General features: G+C 42.0%; 1 protein-coding gene and 1 long non-coding RNA gene across 2 annotated transcripts in view; both read left to right on the plus strand.

Annotated features, from left to right (window-relative positions):
- LOC138971340 (uncharacterized) overlaps window positions 1-20,362 on the plus strand; it is a 165,043-nt gene that overhangs the window by 142,744 nt on the left and 1,937 nt on the right. The window lies entirely within an intron of this gene.
- On the plus strand, window positions 8,123-18,651 carry LOC138971333 (transmembrane 7 superfamily member 3-like). The gene is made up of 9 exons (XM_070344057.1): window positions 8,123-8,430; window positions 9,433-9,744; window positions 10,292-10,563; window positions 11,584-11,761; window positions 12,310-12,396; window positions 12,845-13,078; window positions 13,637-13,734; window positions 14,273-14,435; window positions 15,861-18,651. The coding sequence occupies exons 1-9, from the start codon at window positions 8,361-8,363 to the stop codon at window positions 16,139-16,141; spliced, it is 1,695 nt and encodes a 564-aa protein (XP_070200158.1). The 5' UTR covers window positions 8,123-8,360; the 3' UTR covers window positions 16,142-18,651.

The following is a 20,362-nucleotide window of genomic DNA, read 5'->3' on the forward strand; positions in this document are numbered from 1 at the left end:
ACGGCTACGAAATAAGAGAAGTGATACAATCAGAGAAAAAGACTAGAAACATAAGACAGATACCTTGTGAATGCTGCTTTTTACATTTAGTCAAGATTTGACTAAATGTTTTAACATAGAGGGGGAATCGAGACGAGGGTCGTGGTGTGTGTGTGTGTGTGTGTGTGTGTGTGTGTGTGTGTGTGTGTGTGTGTGTGTGTGTGTGTGTGTGTGTGTGTGTGTGTGTGTGTGTGTGCGTGTGTGTGTGTAGAGCGATTAAGAGGAAACTACTGAACCGATCTTTATGAAATTTGACATGAGAGTTCCTGGGTATGATATCCCCGGACATTTTTTGTTTTTTTCGATAAATGGCTTTGATGACGTCATATCCGGCTTTTTGTAAAAGTTGAGGCGGCACTGTGACACCCTCATTTTTCAATCAAATTGATTGAAATTTTGGCCAAGCAATCTTCGACGAAGGCCAGACTTCGGTATTGCATTTCAGCTTGGTGGCTTAAAAATTAATTAATGACTTTGGTCATTAAAAATCTGAAAATTGTATTTAAAATTATTTGTTTGTAAAACGATTCAAATTTACGTTTATCTTATTCTTCATCATTTTCTGATTCAAAAAAACATATCAATATGTTATATTCGAATTAAAAACAAGGTCTGAAAATTAAAAAAATTATTATCAAAATCAAATTTCCGAAATCGATTTAAAAACAAGTTCATCTTATTCCTTGTCGGTTCCTGATTCCAAAAACATATAGATATGATATGTTTGGATTAAAAAACACGCTCAGAAAGTTCAAACGAAGAGAGGTACAGAAAAGCGTGCTATGCCGCACAGCGAAACCACTACCGCGCTGAACAGGCTCGTCAGTTTCACTCCGTTTTGCACAAGCGGCGGACCACGGTCATTGTGAAAAAATGCAGTGCGTTCAGTTTCATTCTGTGAGTTCCACAGCTTGACTAAATGTAGTAATTTCGCCTTACGCGACTTGTTTTTTCTCCATTTGTTTTCAAAATGTCAAGATCTTTGTTGTCAGTTACATTTATATTTAAGGCTTACTTTTTGTGACTATTATTTTTATTTTACTTATATTTCTTTTGCATAGTAAGACATTGTTTTGGAACTATGAAGACTTTTTCTTTCTTAACTACGCCATCTGATTTGCTTGGATATATGAACTGTGCGATATTCTTGCAATTGGAATGGAACGACGAATAAGTTTTCATGAAAATACTGTACACTTGAGTTTTGATTCACTGTCAGTGTGTGTGTGTGTGTGTGTGTGTGTGTGTGTGTGTGTGTGTGTGTGTGTGTGTGTGTGTGTGTGTGTGTGTGTGTGTGTGTGTGTGTGTTTAAGTGTGAGTTTCTTTTCTTTTCTTTTCTCTTCATCTCTCTCTCTCTCTCTCTCTCTCTCTCTCTCTCTCTCTCTCTCTCTCTCTCTCTCTCTCTCTCTCTCTCTCTCTCTCTCTCTCTCTCTCTCTCTGAGGCACCACATTGATGTGCTAATTAAACCAGCCATACCACACAGACGAGTAATAAACAGGGCTCTCAGGCCGATTTTAATGCACAGTCGGTACTCCCGGGCAAATTTGGTTTCATTTGACAGATGTGTCCTGATTTGGCCTATATGGTCCGCTGGACCCAAAAAGCAACAACTAACTAACTAACCAGTCGTCCCGCTGGTGATATATTTCTTAGAATATGACGTCATGTCTTCATTTTTCTGTCTTTGCAACGCTTTTCCTTTTTTCGATTTTTGTTTTACACCAAAGACTTTAAAAAAAACAAAAACATGCATATTTTTTGTGCAACAGCTACTGAGCTAGCTGTCCATAGTCTGTGACGGTTGTATACGTCCTGTTGGAAGACGGGGGACGAAATGATTAAAAAGTGTCCTTTGAAAAAGGTTGCGTGAAACTCACCAATCATAGTATTTTGTGTCTCTTTTGAAACGGACACAACTTTTGATCCCGAGGAAGAATGCTTTTGAAACTTAAGACACGTATAGGGATACAACTACTTACTAAGCCTGCACAATTTCAATGATGTTGCATTTGTCTCAGTGACGTTACCAACGTTCAAAAAGTGTTAACGGAAAACCGTAACAATGTCTATACTCAGGTTCTGTTTCTTTACACATATGACACGCATAGAGAAGAGAGTATTTGTCAGCGTCCTGTGTAATTTAAAGAAACTGCTTCGTGTAGTTTTAAATTTATTGCATATCAACTGCAGCTACCCAGGACAAACATTCTCAAAAACCAGGATTTCTTGTCGTTATCAACCTTGTTGGCGCTCTCTTTCACACGTTAGATCAGCCTGACTGCGGGGCAGTTTTAAACAACATTGGTAAGCCCTGTTAGCTAAGACTTCAACGAAACTCACTGGTGTAAAACATATGAAATACTGTTTAGTTTTATTCGCCTTTTTCACGGTTTAAAGAGAATCATGCTGTCAAAACCCCTCATTTTGTGAGTAGGTATTAACAGGGACCTGTGACGTCCTACCCAAATAATTCTCAAATCCTTTACGCCTATTTTTGAGCAGAAGAAAGGCAATTCGTCATATACCCATATATTTCTGGCCTAAACACTGCTGTTTTACATGAGATCTGTAGCACTGAAGAAATATCCTCTCTTTTTTGTGCTCAGTGTCGTTGGGATGTTTTGCCTTCGAATTGTGAATTGACGCTGCTACTGCTGAGTTCCACGACAAAACATTTAGAAAGTATATTCATTTGTCTTCCATGCCATTGAACTTTTTCGCGGGAGTACTGTATTGTGGGCAGTAAGTCTCACCAACTAGTATACAGTGCTTATTCTAGACTTTACACCTCGCTTACCTGTAGCTTCGACGTCACGTGTGACGTCATCGCTGAAGGTGCAATATTCAAACAATATTCCGCAAGCTCAACCTTCATTCAGTAACTACATGGCATAAATTGTACTTCTTTATTCTATGTAAATCATGTTACCCAGAGAGTTTTGTATAACACACTAAATTCTGTTTTTTCTTCAGTGAAGCGTAAAACCGCCCAAAACGGTATGCACCCGATTTTCCAGTGAATGTTCAATACATATGGCGCACATTGTCAATCACAGATACATTCTATTTTCTTACTTTATATTGACGGGCATTTTGGAGGTTCAAACGCAACTCTTCTGAAAACCAGCACTGCCTGAAAATGTAAGGATACGCAATTAAAGGCGTTATTTCACTGAATGAGACTTATCACACAGTTATCGTCTCGCGCATACATTTCTTCACAGGTATCTTTATATATTTTGCTCCTACGCTTTGAGCAAGCATTTTTCTATGTATTAACGTACATGTTAGGTCCAATACACTCCACTCTTACCTGTAATAGTGCCTCTCAAAAGGCTTTCATGACATAACTTTGACTTACAATTAGGGGGTGTACTTCGGAACTGAACTCTCACACTTAGTGTTTATGAGCTATCTCATCAGAGGTACTTGCAACTAAAAGCCCAATGAATGCACTTCCCTCTGATATGTATCTGATTAGATTGTGGCTAACAAAACGTCTTTAATGAAATTTGACATTATCCAGAAAAGTGAAAATGACGTCACTGACGTAACACAATTTCTGAAATACAAGGCCTCCTGGTGCTCCTATGTGTTGCACGCAAACAATCTTTTCACTTGCTGTTTAACACCTTTCAATTACTTGATAGTTCACTCAGAAATATCTACTCTGCTGCCTGCGGTTAAGCTGATATTGCCGTTTTTAGCAACAAAGTGGGTTTTTTTCTGAAGTGCATTTTTCAAAATAATTTGGCTACTTTGCTTTAAAATTGCGTATAGCTGCTGCCACTTTTGGGTACCTAGAAAGGTTGTTTCAGATATATGCATTAGTCTGTCAAATGAAATCAAATTTGCCTGGGAGTACCGACTGTGCATTAAACTCCTTGACTAAGCGTCTTTTTCCGATTTGGTTCCAGTCAGTCTGTCTGTCTGTCTGTCTGTCTGTCTGTCTCTCTCTCTGTCTCTCTCTCTCAGTCTCTGAGTCTCTGTCTCTCTCTGTCTCTCTCTGTCTCTCTCTGTCTCTCTCTCTCTTACACACACATCACAAACACACACACACACAGACGTACACACATCACAAACACTCACACACACACACACAGACGTACACACATCACACACACACACACACACACACCGCACACACTATCTACTTTTTAAAAGTGTGAACAAGCTTGAAATAGCACTTGCCAATCTGACGTGAAACGGGCAAGGCGGAGAAAGGCTCTCAGTGTTTGTTGCTCCAGTGCACATGCAGGTGAATTATTTGTCAAGAATTGTTATCGCCAAGAAACATAACTATTTTGATGATGAATAAGCATTGTTGGCGCCAAACCATTCACTCTCTCTGTCTGTTCGTCTCTGTCTCTATGTCTCTGTCTCTCAGTTTTTATATCTCTCATCGTTCAGTCATAGTCTTCTGTCTCACTGAGCATGTCTGTATGTGTCTCTGTCCCTATATCTCTCTTTCTCACTAACCATTTCGTCTGTGTGTTTGTCTGTCTGTCTGTATTTTTCTCTTTGTCAGTCTCTCGCTGTCTCACTCGGTCTCTCCGTCTCTGTCCCTCTCCTTCTCTCTCGGTTTCTGGGTGGCCGAGTGGTAACGCACTTGCGCTCGGAAGCGAGAGGTTGCGAGTTCGACCCTGGGTCAGGGCGTTAGCAATTTTCTCCCCCCCTTTCCTAACCTAGGTGGTGGGTTCAAGTGCTAGTCTTTCGGATGAGACGAAAAACCGAGGTCCCTTCGTGTACACTACATTTGAGGTGTGCACGTTAAAGATTCCACGATTGACAAAAGGGTCTTTCCTGGCAAAATTGTATAGGCATAGATAAAAATGTCCACCAAAATACCCGTGTGACTTGGAATAATAGGCCGTGAAAAGTAGGATATGCGCCGAAATGGCTGCGATCTGCTGGCCGATGTGAATGCGTGATGTATTGTGTAAAAAAAATTCCATCTCACACGGCATAAATAAATCCCTGCGCCTTGAATATGTGCGCGATATAAATTGCATAAAAATAAAAATAAAAATAAAAAAATAAATCCCTGCGCTTAGAACTGTACCCACGGAATACGCGCGATATAAGCCTCATATTGATTGATTGATTTCTGTCTCTGTCTCCGTCGTCTGTCTGACTCTCTGTCTTTGTCTCTCGCTGTCTCGCTCTGTCTCTCTGTTTATGTCTCTGTCTCTCTCGGTCTTTGTCTCTGAGTCTCTGTCTCTGTATCTCTCTCTGTTTCATATCCTTGGCACAATGGGTCAAAAATCCCAAAAATAAGGCCTTAAAAAAATAAGCCCTTATTTTCAAAATAAGGCCTTATTTTTGGAAATAAGCCCTTATTTTCGAGAAATAAGGCCTTATTTTGAAACTAAGGCCTTAAATCTCTATAGTCATTAAAAATGAGGGCGTAAAGAAATAAGGCCTTATTTATTTTAAGACCTTAATAAAATAAGGCCTTATTTCCGATAAGGCCTTAGGAAAATAAGGCCTTACAAAAAATAAGCCCTTAAAAAAATAAGGCCTTACAAAAATAAGGCCTTATTTTTCTGCGCATCACTACTGCTCACCTTAATAGCAGCACACAATAACTTAATGACACATATAGACGACAACACACACACACATACACTCATACGCACGCGCACACTCACGAACGCACATATGCGCGTTAGCGCGAAAAAAGAGATAATGAATGGAACAAGAGAAAACATTTCCAAACGATAAACATTATGACACTGGTTGAAATCAGTTGTCGCACCTGGACTCTCCTGTACACCTGTACCTACCCTAACGCATTTGCAAACACAAGCACACAAACACACACACACACACACACACACACACACACACACACACTCACACACACAAACACACAAACCTAGACACAAAGTTAAAGACACACAGACACATAAAGACATTACAACACACAAACACACACACACACACACACACACACGCACGCACGCACGGCACACCGTGCACACACACACACACCCCCTCTCTCTCTCTCTCTCTCCCTCTTTCTCTCTTTCTATCTTTGTCTCCCTGTCTGTCAGTCCGTCCGTCAGTTCGTTCGTCATTCCGTCTGTCTATCTGTCTGTCAGTCCGTCTGTTTGTCTGTGTCTCTCCTCTCTCTCTCTCTCTCTCTCTCTCTCTCTCTCTCTCTCTCTCTCTCTCTCTCTCTCTCTCTCTCTCTCTCAGATGCAAAAAAGTATACCTATTCTTATTCTGTTACCCTCGTAAAATAAAGAATTGTCATTGTCATTGTCATTGTCTCTCTCTCTCTCTCTCTCTCTCTCTCTCTCTCTCTCTCTCTCTCTCTCTCTCTCTCTCTCTCTCTCTCTCTCTCTCTCTCTCTCTCTCTCCAACGCCGCTCTTTCTGTGTACCAGCATACAACTGAGAGGCGAAAAAATAAGGCCTTACAAAAATAAGGGCTTATTTTTTTATGGGCTTATTTTTTTAAGGCCTTATTTTCTTAAGGCCTTATTTCCAATATGACCTTAGAAAAATAAGGCCTTATTTCTGGTAAGGCCTTATTCTAAAATAAGGCCTTAAAATAATAATAATAATAATGATAATAATGGTGATTTCTATAGCGCTTTCGAACACACAAAGCGCTTTACAAAAGCAATAACAACATCATTACCAGAATGACGCCATTGACGGAATAGAACACAATCATAAACACTTTACAACAAAACCAAAAACAAAACATAAATGTTACAAAAATAAGGCCTTACAAAAATAAGCCCATAAAAAAATAAGCCCTTATTTTAGAAATAAGGCCTTATTTCTTGAAATTAAGCCCTTATTTCCTGAAATAAGGCCTTATTCATTTAAGGCCTTATTTTGGGGATTTTTGACCCTTTGTGCCAAGGATAGTTTCAGGTGTAAGTAACCCGTTCCCTTCCCCATTTCTCTCTTTATCAGTTGAGCCACCTTGACAGCAACGTAATCCCTTACCAACAGACTGCCCCCCCCCCCCCCACACACACACACACACACATACATACACACACACACACCACCCATCCCATGCGATGGACCCGGTTTTTTCGGTTGCTATGTCTAATGACACACTTAGCACAGAGCTCAGTGATAGTAGAAACTAAAGTCAAACACACACAAGACTTCATTGACTGACATATGTTCACTCAAATGCTGGCCTATAGTCGTGCAGACTGTTGCGTCCCATCTGGTCAGCGGCGCTTTTCCGGAAATGACCTGCGCTTTGTTGGAATTCCAACTATGGCCGCCATTGTTGGAATTCCAACTTCGCGCTACGCGATTCTGGAAATGAACCGCGCGCAGAGTGAGAATTTTGCTCTTTCTTAGAATGCGATGATTAAATGATAATTGATGGACTACAATGATCAGCGTATGTTTAAAATATCAATAGTTGGTTGTAATAAAACAGCCTGATGCATCAGACAAAATCCTATATAGTATATAGTAGTAGTATATAGTAGTAGTAGACTGTAAATAATGATCGACCGGCGATTTGATACAAGCTCCTGTGGTTTATCACACAGCAAAAGCACTACTTGAAAACTGACGTCAAACTGTACAGCACAACTTAAAAATCAAAAAATGCCTCTGTTTAAACTTTGCACAAGAACTCCATAAGACAGACAGCAAAAATAACATCTTGATGCTCAGCAGAAGCACTACTTGTAAACTGGCGTCAAACTGTACAGCACAACTTAAAAATCATAAAATGCCTTGCACAATTGAATCCATAAGACAGACAGCAAAAATACATTAATCACTTCTTGATGCTCAGCAGAAGCAGTACTTGTAAACTGGGGTCAAACTGTACAGCACGACTGGAAAGTTCACGAGCTGAAACTTCTTCAGTTTCACGCACCCACCACTTGAACTTCGAAGACTTCCCGTACGTTTTGTTTTTAATAGAAACAGCACAATGTTGTCAGTCATATTCAGGCTTCTGCGTGAGCGCACGGTTGTATTTTTCTGCGTAAGTTCCACGATAAAACTGTCCACCTCTTCCCTGTGGTCACCCGTCATGGTCAAGGGCGAGAGACAGACTGGCATCGCCAGTCGAAAGGAGGGCCATTTCTAGAACGAGCCAGTGCGTTTCCGGAAACGACGCGCTAAGTTGGAAATCTACTGAGGCGTGACGAAGTCCCGCGAGATTCCAACTCTGCCCCGGATTCTTACTATGCGCCCAACATTTGTGCTTAGAGAGTTACCTGCCTTGTAAAATGGCATCCCGTGACAAAGTTTTCGACTAACAGAAACAACAAAGACCATTTTTAGACTTTCGTGAGCAGAAAATGATGATGTGATTGTGCAGACATGTTCACTATGCCATGGTTTCAACTATTTCTGTGCGCTGTCTTGCACGCGCCTGTCCTCAGCCAGACAGGTCAGTTTGGTTTTAAGTTACTCTTGCGTACCTCTCAGTCACAGACTGACAGTTTTGGGCTTAGAACACAGGCGGAAGGTATCGTTCACTGGACCAACACTATCATAATAACTAAATAAGACTAGTCTTATTGTGATAGTGTTGGTCCAGTGAACGATACCTTCCGCCTGTGGTTAGAACTAGAAGTAGGCAAGTATGTCATTGTTGTTTTAATTATACAGTTTGTGTGTGACTGTGAGTGTGAGTCAATCAGTTCGTCAATGAGGCGATATCCAGGCCGACTAAGCGCTGTGTAATGTTCACTGCCACACCGAACGACTTTCAAAGTCAAATGTTAACTCTTCTTTCAGTTCGTGACGGCGTCACAAAAGACTCAGTCACATTCACGGGGATAATTGAACACACACAAGCTCGCACGCACGACCGCCTGCCAACCCGCCGGTCCACACGTGCACACACACACACACACACACACACACTGGTTTAACATACAGAAGCAAATAGGCCTAAACATGGTCCCCCCCCCTCCCCCGACCTTCAAAATCAAATATATAGAACAACAGAAATAATGACTGGTACAGCAATGACAAATGATATTGATAATACTAATAGTGCATACAGAAATAGACCCACTAGAAAGTCTGTAAAGCTAATAACTTAAATAAAAATGTACATTTCAAATCTGTTATTTTCTTAACTAAACACAATGGAAAGAACTGGACTACAAACAAAGTACATCATTATCAATCATAATTCCTGGTCAAGAACTGAAGACTTTAACATATCTAGCTTAGTTTAGAGTTATAGTGATCCCTTTGGTAAAAAAACAACAACCATACACTAATTAGGATTAGAAGTGAAGCATAAAAAAATGGGTATCATTATTAAATGGAGTACATGGCCAAGGAAGCGAAGAGTCAGTTACGGAGCATCCAGACTTACAAAAAAGATACACAGATATGTTGAAAAAAACATACAGTCACTTTGGTATACATTCCTCAGATGCCACCTACCAGCTAACACCAGGAATACCAGAGACGGTCCCCATACCAACCACTGGCGTTGTCAACTTCGAAGCGACAGATGTCAGCGCCACATCTCGTTTTCTGGTCATGCAAGTCCATGCTCAACATGCCAGTCTCATCTTGAGGGACACCTCATCGGCGTCGGGCGACAGCATCACTGGCAACAGTATGGGCATGGTGAGGAAGGTGAACGGCAGTGCTGACGGTGCTCGATGGAGTGTGGCCGTTTCTGCCGGTGCTGCTGAAAATGTAACCACCATGGTGACACTGCAGGAATATGGGGCAAACGGTATGTAATTGTGTTGTAGTGGTAGACACAGTAAGAATGTCTTCCTGCATGGGAATTTAAAAATTAAATGTTATTTTAACAGATTATTTTGGCACTTTAAATGTTTTAGATGAATTTGCTATGTATTGAATGTTAGAGCAAACAATCCTCTCTCCCAAAGTCTCTCTCTCTCTCTCTCTCTCTCTCTCTCTCTCTCTCTCTCTCTCTCTCTCTCTCTCTCTCTCTCTCTCTCTCTCTCTCTCTCTCTCTCTCTCTCTCTCTCTCTCTCTCTCTCTCTCTCTCTCTCTTTCTGTGCAATTTGTGTGCGTGTGTGAGCATATCTCTGCTTGTCTGTCTCCATCATCCATGTCTCTCTATCTAACTCTATCTCTATTTATGCCCCTCTTTCACTCTGTCCCTCTCTCCTACTCTCTCTCTTTGTCCTTCACTCTGTCTCTATCCACCCCCCCCCCCCCCCCTGCCACGACCCTCTCATATCCCTTTTTCTTTCCATAGATGCAAAAAAAATAATACAGAATCCATACTCATCATTCCGCATTCATTCCAGCGCCTGTACCAGGTGGGTGCAACCAAGTCTTCGCCTTGGAAGTGGATCCGAACATTCGCCTGACCACAGCTGACCATCGCTCGCAGGTCTGGTTCCAGTGGGCCAGTGAAGGGGGCCGCCCTGCAAGCTGTGAAGACGCCGCTCTGACCAGTCGCTTGAATTACGATGTCTATGTAAAATACGTGTCTTCCAATGATGACAGTGTTGAGGGCTTGCTGGGCGTGGTTCAAGACATGATGACTGCTGACAAGATTCAGTCACAAGCCCAAAAGGTAAGCTGCAAGTTCAGAGAATTCTGATACATAAAGTCTTACCCTTAGAAAGGAGGGAGTCTTCAAATAGGGGTAAATTTACAAAGGCTATGAAGAGAAAGTCTGAAAAAAGAGGGTCTTTTGTTTGTTTGTTTGTTTGTTCGTTCATGGGCTGAAACGCCCACGGCTTTTACGTGTATGACCGTTTTTACCCCGCCATTTAGGCAGCCATACGCCGCTTTCGGAGGAAGCATGCTGGGTATTTTCGTGTTTCTATAACCCACCGAACTCTGACATGGATTACAGGATCTTTTTCGTGCGCACTTGGTCTTGTGCTTGCGTGTACACACGGGGGTGTTCGGACACCGAGGAGAGTCTGCACACAAAGTTGACTCTGAGAAATAAATCTCTCGCTGAACGTGGGGACGAACTCAAGCTGACAATGGCCAACTGGATACAAATCCAGCGCGCTACCGACTGAGCTACATCCCCGCCCAAAGAGGGTCTTAAAAGGGAGGGTGTCTTAAATTGGGGGGTGGGTCTTAGAATAGGGGTTCCACTGTATGAGATTTTTACCAAATTTACGATTTTCAGTAAATTTTAAAGGGTTTTTGAAGTTAAAACCAGCAGTGGGTGTAAACCACAGCCTTGCTGTAATAAAGAAATGACATGTAGTCTTCCTCCTGGTTTTGATGTTCATGCATGGCAATTATATCCTTAGCTCGGTGGCTTCTATAGAGTCTGCAGTTCAGCAGCGTGTCCCCACAGCCTGGTGCCTTGGCTGGTGTCTTCTAGCCAGTAGTCTGTAGAATGAGCTCAGGCTTTGCTCCTGTGAGCCATACTGGGCTGTACGTGTTACTTAGTCCCAGTCTCTTGAGGTGCAGTAATTGAGATTCCAGAAACCCATGTTTGAGAGTTCAGTTTGAAAGATAGTCAGTGTTGTTCTCGGGTCTCAGTCTTCCGTCATCGGAAGAGAATTGTGAGTGAGCTGTGATTTGTTGATATTTATTTTTTATTGATTTTTAATTTTTTTGTCTCCAGATTCTGTCTGTGAAGAACGATGGGACGCAAAAGTCCCTGACCACCGTGACGTCACAGCGAGCACAGGGTGCGGTGTATGGCGTGGTTGTTACAGACGACAAACGGGGTCTGACCGCCGCTTATGTTCCTGCTATCACCTATGGATGCAACTACACTGCTGGCGAATGCAGTTTAGAGTGTGAGTGCTGTTTTTCACTGTCAGCCTATGTCTCTGTCTCTCTCACTTCCTCTCTCTCTCTATCTCTCTTTCTTTCTTATAGGCGAGGGCGGGATGTAAAAAAAAAAGCACCTGTTTGCATATGCCATTACCTTCGTTAATAAATAATTTGTCTTGTCTTAATTGTCTTTATTAAAACTTACCCCTTTTAAGACCTTGCTTTCTAAATGTTGTTGTTGTTCATGACCTCTGTAAATTCATCTCTAGTTTAAGACTACATCCTTCTTTTTAAGACCGGATTTTTTCTTTTTTTTGAGGTCATGTAAGGGGTTCCGCTGCATGTATTGCACAAAAGCCAACATATTTGCTTTTGTTTAATCTGGAACTAAGTAACCTTTCCCCCTCTATGAAAAAGTTTTGAACCACGTTTGGTTGGTCCCTTGTGTGTTTTTATGGACAGGTTTGACTGTATTGTACGAAAGCTAAGAAAAGCAGCTTTATTTCATTGTGAAACTGCATGTGAGATGACCATAATTTCAGTCTGCTGACTGTAATGTTTGTTGTTGCAGATGGAGCCACAGAATGGGTGATGATTGTGGCTAGTGGCGTGGTTGGTTTGTTCTTACTCATCCTGGGACATGCCTTTCTCAAAACAGGTATATACGTACGGTTTATCTAAAAGCGCAAACAATATTGTCGGTTTGTGAAAATTAAGAACCCATCTGATTTAATTTAAGAGAGGAAAATAGTTGTATTTTGTGTGTGTGTGTGTGTGTGTGTGTGTGTGTGTGTGTGTGTGTGTGTGTGTGTGTGTGTGTGTGTGTTTGTGTTTGAAATATGTGTGTTTGAGACCTTTGTCTGTCTGCCTTGCCTGCGTGTCTACGTGAACACCCATGCATGCCTGTGTATGTTTTTACGCACTTGAGTATGTGCATATTTATAACTGTCCCCATGTGAACAGGCTCTCTCTCTCTCTCTCTCTCTCTCTCTCTCTCTCTCTCTCTCTCTCTCTCTCTCTCACGCACGCACACACAAAAACAAAAACAGTAATAATTCCACCGATATGTAATTTTGCATGTGTTTTTTTGTATTCGTTTATTTCAGAGCTGGCCCTCTTTGGATTCATATCAACGACACTCGTCTCTTTCATTCTGCTGACGATGGCCGGCACCGTGGCTGACGGAGCGTGCCTGGCAATTGCAGCAGCCATTGGATTGGTGGGGGCCGGGCTGTGGTTGTTTGTCTGGTGGATGTTTTCGTTTCCATCCGTGTCGGTTTTGCTGCCTGGGTTGTGTGCTGGATTTCTGGTGTCCGGCGTTCTCTTCTTTACTCCCTTTGGTAAGTCAGGATGGTTGAATGTGGTGTGTTAGTGAGTGTGTGTGTGACTGTGAGTGAGTTGGGGGTAGTGTGGGTATGTGTGTGTTTATATGTGGGGTGTGGGGGGGGGGGAGAGAGAGAGGAGTAGTGTGTTGGTGTCGAAATGGCTGTATGTGTGTGTGTGGAGAGGAGGTGAGTGTGTGTTGTTATCACTGGAATTATGGAAGAGACTGTGCATGTTGTTTACCTTGAGTGTTTGTGTGTGTGTTTCTCTTTCTGTCTTTCTGTGTGTGTGTGTTTGTTTGTGTGTGTATATGTGTGTACATATATGTGTGCACATGTGTTTGTATGCATGTGTTTCTGTATGAATATATGCGTTTACATATGTGTTTTTTAGTACATGTCTGTTTTTACATAATTTTTGTTTGATACATGTTCACGGTACTGACAAGGAGATGGGGCAAGGATGTAAGACTCAAGCAGAAGTGTCAGTTAATTCTTCTTCTTTTCTTCATCTCTATGTATCAATCAACCAAATGTGTCTCTTCCATAAAATGATAAAATGAATCTTTGTTTCAGCCAACATATCGTGGTGGGCGTCTGATGTCAACTATGGACTGGTGTTTGCCTGCATCGCTCTCTTTTTCGCCGTCTTGCTGCTCTTCAGTCCTCGAACTGTAAGTCAAACGTTTTCTTCTGTCTTGTCATTGCTGTTGTTCGCGTTTTGAGCTTTTTAGCCTTCATCTTCTTCTCCGTAGAGGACTGGGTTCTTGCGAACGTCTCAGAGTCCTGGGGTTGAGTCTCTGTTACTGAGAGTGGCTAGCTCCGGCAAACAGGGAGATTTCTGTGTCGGTGTTTACATTTAGAAAGTTAGCTTCTGTTGTGTCAGGTTATTGTGCCATACATAGCAGTGAAGGCAAGTCAAATCATGCAGTGAAACTTACAACTTACCATTCTTGTGGTTTGATTCTTGATTTTGGAACTGTAATTTTGTCTTATCTGTTTCAGAATGTATGCAGTGATTACATTATATTTGTACATGAGAAATCTAATAGGCTAAATATCTACATGTAGATTTCAGTCCAGTGGTTGATTTCATTTTCAATATTTTCAGATTTTTTATCTGTGTGAAACTGGAAAATTACTAGTTTATGGTATTTTTGCATGACATCTTTTTAAGCAGTTTGATATCATTTATTTGATGTCTGTTTGTAGCTGAACATCGTTTCCTGCTCTCTGGTTGGGGGATACTGCGTTGTCATGGTAGCTGGGATCTTGTTGCGGTCGAGCCTGCGAATGATCGTCCTGAACGTGGTTCACCATGCTTCAGTGGCCGGCTATGCTACAGTGCTTGTCATTACTCCATTCCAGGCCCAAGGTGAGTTCAGCCAATCAGTGTGAGTTTTGAAGTGGATAGTGTTACTGCTGTTACAGTTTAACAACCCTTTTAATATCCCCGTTTTTAAGACGCCCCCGCCCCCCCTTTAGACCCTCTAAGTTGTTCTGTTTTTCTGTAAATTTACCTACATTTCTTCTTCTTCTTCTTCTGCGTTCATGGGCTGAAACTCCCATGTACACGTGTTTTTTGCACGAGTGGAATTTTACGTGTATGACTGTTTTTTACCCCGCCATTTAGGCAGCCATACGCCGTTTTCGGAGGAAGCATGCTGGGTATTTTCGTGTTTCTATAACCCACCGAACTCTGACATGGATTACAGGATCTTTTTCGTGCGCACTTGGTCTTGTGCTTGCGTGTACACACGGGGGGTGTTCGGACACCGAGGAGAGTCTGCACACAAAGTTGACTCTGAGAAATAAATCTCTCGCCGAACGTGGGGACGAACTCACGCTGACAGCGGCCAACTGGATACAAATCCAGCGCGCTACCGACTGAGCTACATCCCCGCCCTGCTACATTTCAAGACTTGCTCCCTCTTAAGACCTGACTTTCTTCAACTGTTGAAGGTCTTGAAGGTCGGGAGGGTACCGCTGTACATGTTAAACTCTAATTCCATTCATTTGGATTATAAAGGAGTTCTGTGACTACCCCCCGCGGGTTAGGGGGAAGAATTTACCCGATGCTCCCCAGCATGTCGTAAGAGGCGACTAACGGATTCTGTTTCTCTTTTTACCCTTGTTAAGTGTTTCTTGTATAGAATATAGTCAATTTTTGTAAAGATTTTAGTCAAGCAGTATGTAAGAAATGTTAAGTCCTTTGTACTGGAAACTTGCATTCTCCCAGTAAGGTCATACATTGTACTACGTTGCAAGCCCCTGGAGCAAATTTTTGATTAGTGCTTTTGTGAACAAGAAACAATTGACAAGTGGCTCTATTCCATCTCCCCCCTTTCCCCGTCGCGATATAACCTTCGTGGTTGAAAACGACGTTAAACCAAATAAAGAAAGAAAGAAAGTTCTGTGACTGCTGATTAATAGTAATACTCTGTAAGTGTGGTCGCAAGGCCGTCCACTGATGTTACACTAAGAGAAGGATAGAACGACCTCTCTCATCACAAACGTTTTACAATATACAACACAATTAGCTATGTTCTTTTATTGTCTAAACAAAAATTGGTAAAAAGAGAAAAAGTTCATATGCTTTTGAAGCTTCTGTAATGTGTCCAGAAAAGATCTACTAGCACATGGGAATTTTTTTGTTCTGATACGGAAGCCAACGCATTGTGTTTGCCTGTTTTCTCATTAATTATCCTGGGATGTATTTGGCTGTTTTCTCAGATATTATCCTGGGATGTGTTTGTCCGTTTTCTCAGAAATTATCCTGGTATGTGTTTGTTGTTTTCAGATATTATCCTGGGATGTGCTTGGGCCCTGCTGCTGGTACTTGGAATCTGCTGGCAGTTTTACCGCAGCAAGGGAGAGCCTCACTTCCCCAACCAGCGCCAGCAGCGATCTCATCCCGTTGGCAACCGTCCACACGTCAGAGACGGAACCATCCCTCCTCTTCCTGTTGTGGATGAGCGTTCTCCGCTGCTTGGCAACCAGACGCCACCACCGCTGTACCAAGAGGCTGTCAGGAACAACGGTCAGCGCCAAAGGCCGTCCGAAATGAACCCACCTATGTGAGACAAGAACGCTCTTGAAAAAATTCTTGACACAGTTGTACCTGCGATGTAAGGCCCCTCCGATGAGAGGGCACCTTCAAATAAAGGACAGGTAGCTTCTTTTGCCCCTGTGATTATTATCTCTACCAATATATACTTACAATGAGAGGGCACCTACTATGTGGGGACACCTATTGGTTTGTCCTAGGGGTGTCTTTTCGTAACAGGTACCACTGTAAACGTCCCTTGTTGTGGTAGCTGTAATTACAGTGTGAGTGTAATGCGGTTCAAGAGAATATTACTCCAGATAATTGTATCACTTACTTGTTTATTGAAAAAAAGGGATTTAAAAGGAAAAGTGCACTTATTTGTTTGAACAGTTCTTGCACTTAACAAAGCACATATTCTATGCTAAAGAAACAAGAGGCGAAGCCTTCAAGGCTCACGTAAGAAATTAACAAACAGTAACGCAAACTCAATCACTCCGTCACACATACACACACACAGTAAGCATATATGTGACACGGTGCAAGAGTGCGAGACACTAAATCTAGATCTGTCTGTCTCCGTGTAGCCTACTTACGGGAACACGACTGCCAGATGGCCAGATCGACACTGTGCTTTCGACAGCGCTTCCTCGCGCAGACTCTGGAAACATGCTGTGCAGATTAACCTGTAGGAAATCTCCTTTGGTATCTTCTTTATCTATTTTTCTGGAGCTACGAAACCGAAAAATGTGAAATAGTCTTCTTTGAATCGGCGAACTGCAGCTCGGTGATAACTGTATCTATACCACAATCCTTCACGCGATCTGACCTAACCTTGATCCCTGACCTGGTCTACATACCACAAACGACACAAACCAGTCACCTGTTTTTACCCCCCCAAAACCCCCCACCACCCGTTTTCTTTGGATACACACTTTAACTACATACGTGCCGAACGAAATGTTGATCATTGCTTCAATACTTTGAAGCTGTTGCTTGAATGATAACTAGGTAAAATTAGTATTTCGGTGTTCAGTCAAATGTTAAAGTTTCGACCACAGACATACATGCATACATACATACGCACGCACGCACGCATGCACGCACAGACAGACAAAAGTTAGCATCGCATAGGCTACACTTACGTGAGCCAAAAACCCACCCAGCTAATCCTTGTTCATACACTTTGTAGCATGGTGGAAGAGATTATTAAATTGAGCCAACCATTAAAAAAAAAGACAAATCTGTGATCTCGAACAAATATTGTGGGTGTATCAGAAGATGCCAAAATTTGGATTCATGGGAATAGTTATCGTAACATATCACAGTTCACTACAACTGCGGTGTAAAAGATGCAGCATAAATATACCTCATCTCTATAATTGTCATACTGCTGATCAGTCTCTCCTTTGTGTGTTTATTTTCTTCACAGTTTGTTTTTTCAGTAAAATATACAGTATGACCCTCCACCACGGAACAAGTCGCATGTCACCTTTGCATGATTTTCATATTTTTACATTTTCCTAAAGAGTTTTTATGCTCTATCCAGTGGTGAAAACCGTTTTAGAAAAGAGCGAAAACTGTTTGAGTTATGAGCCTGTGACTAAGGTGACCCTCACACTGTTACCAGACACTCCCCGGACTTATATTAAGCCTAGCGCAGAACCGCGCGAGGTGACATGCGACTCATTTCGTGGTGAAGGGTCACATATGGTCAATCAAGGTAGCGAACTATATAGACTGAAAGTATATGAAATGTAAAGTGTGATTCTTGTCCATGTGCTTTAAAGCGATCCTCGTGCCTAAGAATGTACGTCTTGATTAATATTTCACTAACTTTTACAGCTGATTAGATCACATCCAAATATATACAGAGTGTATTTAGCTGGTCTTATAAATCGCCACCCATCCATCCAGGCTTTAGCATGGGTTAAATGCATGCTTCTACTTGGACACATACCAAAGTTTGTAATATTGCAGAAGATTGTCATTTTTTTTTTCCTTTGTTTTTTTTTTCTTTTCTCTTTTTGGAGATCAGAGTTTTTTGTTCACGGGAATGAAGAAGGGAAGAAGGTCCTACAACCAGGGAAGAAGATTGTCAGTTTACATAGCATGCTGCCTCTACCTGTCCCAATATAGGCCAATTATTGGACCTAAGAGGACGTAAACTCAATGAGTTAGTCAGTCAGTACGTCACCTGCTTTACAGAAAATTATAATATCAGGTGTAAGGCACCATTTTAAGCCATTTTTCCCATGGAAGTACATGTACCTGCTTTAAATGGTGTGCTAATGGTAGTTTTAACTCATTGTCTCCCAGGTACGGATATATCCGTACCCACTCATATGGCTCTATCTGACCTGGTACGGATATACAGTAAAACCTGCGAGCAAAGGACGCTCTTGGGGAGCCTTGCCACTGTCCTTTGTAGCAAGGTGTCCTTTCTTATGAATATGAATGCGCCAACATTTTTTTGGAGAAAAAAAACACCCAACAGTCACTGATTCTTTTTTGCCACAGTGATTATTAAAACTCAAAGTTTTGAAGCCCTCAAGCTTTTTTTGTTTTTGTTCAAAGAAAAGGAGAGAGAGAGAGGTGCAATCGGTTTCTTATCTGAAGCAATGGGCCATTCACTGGAAGATTCTTTGATCGAGCTGTTGAAAACCACTCGAAGAGTTCTTCGTTCAACTCGTCATAGGTTGTTTTTCTTCTCTTAACACATTTTGCCGTCGATCTGGCACCAGAGTCCCACTGACTGAGAATTTGTGTTCGATCAGCTTTTATGTTGGAAATTTGAGTTTTTCCTCAATTCAGCTCATCAGCAACTTTTCGAACGGTCTTTATGACATCGACTCTCTCTTCTAAAGTCAAATTTTTTCGTTTTGGCATGATGAGACGAAGACGAAGGATGAGACGAAGATGCATCACAGTACAGAAAGTAGAAACCCGAAATGTTTGTGAGTTCACGGCATCGACCAATGAGCGTGCACCATACAAAAATCAACTTCTTTCAAGTGCTGTCATTGGCTTACAAAATAAGCTTCTCGCGCGTTCACATCGCCAGCGAGATTGTATTTGCAGAACCAAGATGGCGGACCAGCGTCTGCTAAAAGCTGTCTGCTTCAAGGGTTTGTCCGTTGTTGACAAGTAACGAACCCAATCGGGACCAAAAAAGGGTGTCCACGTCCGCGCCTTTGAGGTGTTCGCTCTTTTAAGGTGTTTTTGAGAGTAAAATACATCCGTCCTCACTTGAATTGTCCGTTATGCTAAGGTGTCCGCCGAAATAAGGGTCCGCTAGATGCAGGTTTTACTGTACCCGTACACACAGTCACTTCAGTCACTTCCTGTAACGTCGATCTAAACGCCTGCATTCCATCGTGTTGATACACAGTTTCTACACAGTTACTACATGTACAATTCTGAGTGACCTGCTGCAACACAGCTGGTCTCGGCTACAAATAACTTGGTCAATATAGGTGGGGTAGAAAGTGTTAAGGAGAAATTAGCATATACCAGAAGTTTTGGGCATTCTACAAGGGTGAGACAACAATGTATCATTGATACAGGTATTGGAGAATAAACATTGCTCTCAGTTCAAGGACTTTTCAAAGCAATAGTTGATAGTGGGGGGGGGGGGGGGGGGTTAAATTTTGTAACCTTCTGTTTTTGTCTGTATTAGACAAGATGCTTTCAGGCTGATTTTCTTTGTCATTTAGGTTGGCAATTGATCTGGATTGATTTACGCTATTGTTTATTTGTGGTATTTCTTTACGCATAATGTCTAGCTTTTTCATGTATTCATGTATGGTTTCGAAAGAAGTGTAAATCAAGAAGCTTATTGTGGTTGTTACCGATTGCTTAATATTTTGTGATTCAACAGTTGGGGCAAACAGAGATGATGCAAGGCTTTACATGTTTAAAAATATGTGTACATGTAGTAGGATTTATATTAGCTTTATTGAACATGGAAATCCATACATGCAATTACCGGCACGGTTGGCCTAGTGGTAAGGCGTCCGCCCCGTGATCGGGAGGTCGTGGGTTCGAACCCCGGCCGGGTCACACCTAAGACTTTAAAATTGGCAATCAAGTGGCTGCTCCGCCTGGCGTCTGGCATTATGGGGTTAGTGCTAGGACTGGTTGGTCCTGGTGTCAGAATAATGTGACTGGGTGAGACACGAAGCCTGTGCTGCGACTTCTGTCTTGTGTGTGGCGCACGTTATATGTCAAAGCAGCACCGCCCTGATATGGCCCTT

Source organism: Littorina saxatilis, linkage group LG7, assembly GCF_037325665.1.
Source record: "Littorina saxatilis isolate snail1 linkage group LG7, US_GU_Lsax_2.0, whole genome shotgun sequence".
NCBI lineage: Eukaryota > Metazoa > Mollusca > Gastropoda > Littorinimorpha > Littorinidae > Littorina > Littorina saxatilis.

Bases quoted from the DNA above. Each gene is read 5' to 3' on its own strand.
- LOC138971333 (XM_070344057.1), top strand. From the start codon at position 8,361: ATGTTCACTATGCCATGGTTTCAACTATTTCTGTGCGCTGTCTTGCAC. The intron at 9,745-10,291 runs GTATGTAATTGT...CATTCATTCCAG, and splicing joins GCAGGAATATGGGGCAAACG to CGCCTGTACCAGGTGGGTGC. The intron at 14,436-15,860 runs GTGAGTTCAGCC...TGTTGTTTTCAG, and splicing joins TACTCCATTCCAGGCCCAAG to ATATTATCCTGGGATGTGCT.